At 51.0% G+C, this 5,240-nt stretch overlaps 1 protein-coding gene across 1 annotated transcript; it reads right to left on the bottom strand.

Annotated features, from left to right (window-relative positions):
• Window positions 1-270: 270 nt before the first annotated feature.
• Window positions 271-4,901, bottom strand: LOC135532005 (G patch domain and ankyrin repeat-containing protein 1-like). Its single transcript, XM_064959683.1, has 5 exons — window positions 4,848-4,901; window positions 4,340-4,474; window positions 2,475-2,653; window positions 1,790-1,849; window positions 271-965 (listed from the first exon to the last, which is right to left on the bottom strand). Exons 1-5 carry the CDS (start codon window positions 4,899-4,901, stop codon window positions 470-472), a joined length of 924 nt encoding a protein of 307 aa, XP_064815755.1. The 3' UTR covers window positions 271-469.
• Window positions 4,902-5,240: the final 339 nt, after the last annotated feature.

Below are 5,240 nucleotides of genomic sequence, written 5' to 3'. Positions count from 1 at the left end.
AGTGTAACTCAGTAGAGTAACAGTTCATTATCAAGCCCCAGTGTAACTCAGTAGAGTAACTCTTCATCATCATCAAGCCCCAGTGTAACTCAGTAGAGTAACAGTTCATTATCAAGCCCCAGTGTAACTCAGTAGAGTAATAGTTCATTATCAAGCCCCAGTGTAACTCAGTAGAGTAATAGTTCATCATCAAGCCATAAATGGGCCCTGTGGAACAACAGGTAGAGCGAAGCAAATACCCCATAATGACAACGCAAAAACAGGTTTTTAGAAATGCTTGCAAATTTATTATAAATAAAAAAATTGAAATACCTTATTTACATAAGTATTCAGATCCTTTGAGAGCGAGAGAGAGCACACAGAGTGTACACTAGATAGAGAGAGACAGAGTGTACACTAGATAGAGAGAGGGAGAGTACACTAGAGAGAAACTGACTATAACAGGTGTCCCTGGGTCAGCATTTAGAGGTCAGGGGTCAAAGGTGTTAAAGGAAGAGCGGAAGTCTCTCTCCCAGTTCCTGTCCTTCTCCTCCCTCCTGCTCTCCTCCTTCATCCCCCTCCTCCCCCTCTCCCCCCGACCCTCCTTCCCCGTCCGTCTGACTGCCTTCGGGTCTTTGGGTTGGAAGTGTGTGACCTTGGGTCGGGGTGTGGGTCCGTACCCCAGGCCTCTACTGTCCCTCTTCAGGACGGTCCGGACCGGCTGTTTATGACCCTCCCCTTCGGGCCCCAGCCCCCCTCCAGGGGTCCACCCGGAGCGCAGCATCATCTGGTAGGCGGGGGTGGAGGGGGGGAGGCAGTAGTGGGGAGGGGGCGCAGGGCGTGAGAGAGAGAACAGGTGGAGGGTGGAGGAGAGGTGTGTCTCCGGAGAAGAGGAGTAGTGGACACTGCAGACTGGACACCACTGGGTCTGATTCTGGGTGGACTGGTTCTGATGAGACTGGACTGCTGCTACCGCTGGGGGAGAACTGGGGGAGGGGGCAGAGGGAGAGAGAGGGGTGGGTGGGGGGAGAGGAGCAACAAGGAGGGGAGAAAAACAGTATCTCCTTGACAGCAAACCTTCAATCTGGAGTCTTATTTCTACACTAGGGACAGAGGTAGGAGGCCTCCAGATGCTGGACGGTGTTCCAACTAGGCACCACACCTGACCAGGTCAGGGATTGTCTACTCTTCACCACACCTGAACAACTGACCACCTGACCAGGTCAGGGATTGTCTATATTCACCACCTGACTAGGTCAGGGATTGTCTATATTCACCACACCTGACCAGGTCAGGGATTGTCTATATTCACCACACCTGACTAGGTCAGGGATTGTCTATATTCACCACACCTGAACAACTGACCAGGTCAGGGATGGTCTATATTCACCACACCTGAACAACTGACCACCTGATCAGGTTAGGGATTGTCTATATTCACCACACCTGACCAGGTCAGGGATTGTCTATATTCACCACACCTGAACAACTGACCACCTGATCAGGTTAGGGATTGTCTATATTCACCACACTTGTGGTAAAGTCTGCGTCTCTCCTCTCCTGTAAACCCTCTGGTCCCAGTCAGTCACTAACCTGTGGTCCTGGTGGTCCTGCGTCTCTCCTGTAATGGTTGTGTTGACCCTCTGTCTCCCCAGTCAGTCACTAACCTGTGGTCCTTGGTGCCTCTCTCCTGTAATGGTTGTGTTGACCCTCTGTCTCCCAGTCAGTCACTAACCTGTGGTCCTGGTGGTCCTCGTCTCTCTCCTGTAATGGTTGTGTTGACCCCTCTGTCTCCCAGTCAGTCACTAACCTGTGGTCCTGGTGGTCCTGCGTCTCTCTCCTGTAATGGTTGTGTTGACCCCTCTGTCTCCCAGTCAGTCACTAACCTGTGGTCCTGGTGGTCCTGTGTCTCTCTCCTGTAATGGTTGTGTTGACCCCTCTGTCTCCCAGTCAGTCACTAACCTGTGGTCCTGGTGGTCCTGCGTCTCTCTCCTGTAATGGTTGTGTTGACCCCTCTGTCTCCCAGTCAGTCACTAACCTGTGGTCCTGGTGGTCCTGCGTCTCTCTCCTGTAATGGTTGTGTTGACCCCTCTGTCTCCCAGTCAGTCACTAACCTGTGGTCCTGGTGGTCCTGCGTCTCTCTCCTGTAATGGTTGTGTTGACCCCTCTGTCTCCCAGTCAGTCACTAACCTGTGGTCCTGGTGGTCCTGCGTCTCTCTCCTGTAATGGTTGTGTTGACCCCTCTGTCTCCCAGTCAGTCACTAACCTGTGGTCCTGGTGGTCCCGCCTCTCTCCTGTAATGGTTGTGTTGACCCCTCTGTCTCCCAGTCAGTCACTAACCTGTGGTCCTGGTGGTCCTGCGTCCCTCTCTCCTGTAATGGTTGTGTTGACCCTCTCTGTCTCCCAGTCAGTCACTAACCTGTGGTCCTGCTCTCTCTCCTGTAATGGTTGTGTTGACCCTCTGTCTCCCCAGGCCGGTCACAGCCTATGGAGACCCGTAGGGTCCAGTTCCTCTAGGGACCCCGCTATGCCCCGCCATTCTAGCCAGCTCTGGCGTCCCGGCCCTGCGTGCCGACCACGCCCACACCATGCCGCCCCTGCTGGAGGAGGAGCCTAACGACACCGCCAGCTGCCCTGCCGCTGCACACATCACACCTGTCCACCACCAGCTGTCCTAGAGAGAGAGAGAGAGAGAGAGAGAGAGAGAGAGAGAGAGAGAGAGAGAGAGAGAGAGAGAGAGAGAGAGAGAGAGAGAGAGAGAGAGAGAGAGAGAGAGAGAGAGAGAGAGAGAGAGAGAGAGAGGGGGAGAGAGTCAGAGAGAAAGAGGAGACGGAGAGAGAGACATTAAGAAGGACGGTAGAGAACATGTTGGTCATGTAGCAGACACTCCTCAGTAAAGCAGCCAGCTAAGTCAGTGTTAGTAAGAGAAAGACAACCGTGTTGGGAAGACTAGCGAACGGGAAGGAGGTTGGTTCGAGGAAACAGGAAGGAGGTTGGTTCGAGGGAAACAGGAAGGAGGTTGGTTCAGGGCACTGGGAAGGAGGTTGGTTCGAGGGCATCGGGAAGGAGGTTGTTGAGGGAAACAGGAAGGAGGTTGGTTCGAGGGAAACAGGAAGGAGGTTGTTCGAGGGAAACGGGAAGGAGGTTGGTTCGAAGGAAACGGGAAGGAGGTTGGTTCAAGGAAACGGGAAGGAGGTTGGTTCGAGGGCAACGTGGGAAGGAGGTTGTCTCGGAAAGAATGGAAGGAGGTTGGTTCGAAAGAACAGGAAGGAGGCTGGTTCGAGGGCAACGGGAAGGGAAACAGAAGGAGGTTGGTTAGAGCGCAACGGGCAAGGAGGTTGGTTCTGGGGCAACAGGAAGGAGGTCTGGGGGCAACAGGAAGGGGAGATTCGTTGGGGCAACAGGAAGGAGGTTCTGGGGGCAACGGGAAGGAGGTTTGTTCCAGGTAACAGAAGGAGGCAGTTCTGAGTGCAACAAGAAGGAGGTTGGTTTGAGGGCATGTTAGCGCTTTTAAAGGGGAAACAGGACTGAAGGCTAAAAGTTTGAGGTAGGTTATTCCAATCAATAAAATGAAAACCTTGAAACCTGATATATTTCCACTTGACTCCACCAGACAATAAACACATCCTAAGAGTTCTGAACATGTCAGCCATGGAGCTTTTTAAATCGAACCTGTGAAATAGATGCATTTAGAACCATGTATTTGATTATTATTCAAATTGAATATGCCTGGTATTGAGTACTTGACCTACTGGCATTCTGATGTAGTGAGTTTGGCTCCTCCTGATGAGGCAGTTCTGCCTGGGACTTCAAAAGTAATCAGGGTAACAGGTCAAAAAGGGGCAATTCCTCTTGTTCAAATGGTCAAAACACTGAGGTGATTTGATTAACCTGCCCCAGGTTGAACCGGGGCTACGGTCTAATGGTCAAAACACTGAGGTGATTTGATTAAACTGCCCCAGGTTGAACCGGGGCTACGGTCTAATGGTCAGGACACTGTGTGTGTGATGTATTTTCTAACATTCCACTGATTCCCGCTCCAGCCGTCACCACAAGCCCGTTCTCCCTAATTCAGGAGCCACCAACTTCCTGAGGTGAGAACACTACATTTTCAGGCAAATAAACCATTTTTATCAACAGCCCCACTTCAGCATGTGAAAACACAGCATCCTACTCATTAGTCTACTTGCATCACTTTTTGTTTTGAGCCATCTTCTCCGTGGGCTTTGAACGGAGCACCTGGCTCACGCCCGGAGATAAAAACTCAAATCACTTTTCACTCCGCCAATCCGGTCTTGTAATCCATTCTCCTAATTGGTTTCTCCCCGTGGGAGACCCAGGTTCAGATCCTGTTACCTACCTGGAAGTTGACATCCACCCCCCGGGACAGCAGGCCTCTCACCCCAGACAGGTCTCCTTCCTGGGCACAACGCAGCAGTCTTAGCCCCTCCAGTTCTGTGGTAGTACTGGTGGTGTTAGCCTGCTGCCTGCTAGCCTGTGGGAAAGAATACTGTACTTTAGTCACATTTTGGTTAATCAGCAGATGCTTCACTGGTGCATCTGGAGTGTGCAAAGCTGTCAGAGGCAAAGGGTGGCGACTTTGAAGAAACTCAAATATAGTTTGATTTGTATAACACTTTTTTTGGTTACTACATGATTCCATGTGTGTTATTTCAGTGTTGATGTCTTCAATAGTATTATACAATGTAAAAAAATAGTACAAATTAAGAAAAACCCTGGAATGAGTAGGTGTCAACTTTTAACCGGTCCTGTGTATATATACTGAGGAAATACTTTATTTTTAAATCATACATGTCATGATCACAGATGATGTAGCTACTAGGCTATATGTGTTGTGTTTGTGGTACCTGGACGCTGCCTGCTCTTCTCCCCCTGCGGTTCTCTCTCCCCCTCTGCTCCATTCCTCGTCTCTCCTCTCCATCCCCCTTCTATGAGGCTTTGATAGAAGCGCCGTGCCCCTCTCCTCCGAGGGTGCTGGGTTGAGGTCCGGTGGCTGCGCCTGCGTTTCCCGACCACAGCAGCTCTTCTTCTCGGGCCGGAGTGAAGTAGCTTAGAGAGCTCATGTCTGGGACCGGTTGGTCGGCGGCGCTGGAATAGCGAGCTGACCGCTCGACAGACTAGTAACGTGACAGTCACCTAAAACACAGTTGACCAGTCGGATAGTGATTAGATTTATGTAAACGAGGTAACTGACGTTCGTTAATCACTTTTCTGGAGTTTGGAAATGTCGGTGTAAGGTT

The sequence above is a fragment of the Oncorhynchus masou genome, unplaced genomic scaffold (genome assembly GCF_036934945.1).
Source record: "Oncorhynchus masou masou isolate Uvic2021 unplaced genomic scaffold, UVic_Omas_1.1 unplaced_scaffold_1702, whole genome shotgun sequence".
NCBI classification, from domain to species: Eukaryota; Metazoa; Chordata; class Actinopteri; order Salmoniformes; family Salmonidae; genus Oncorhynchus; species Oncorhynchus masou.
Note: the sequence above shows the minus strand (reverse complement) of the source record. Positions and strands in the feature narration are given on the sequence as shown.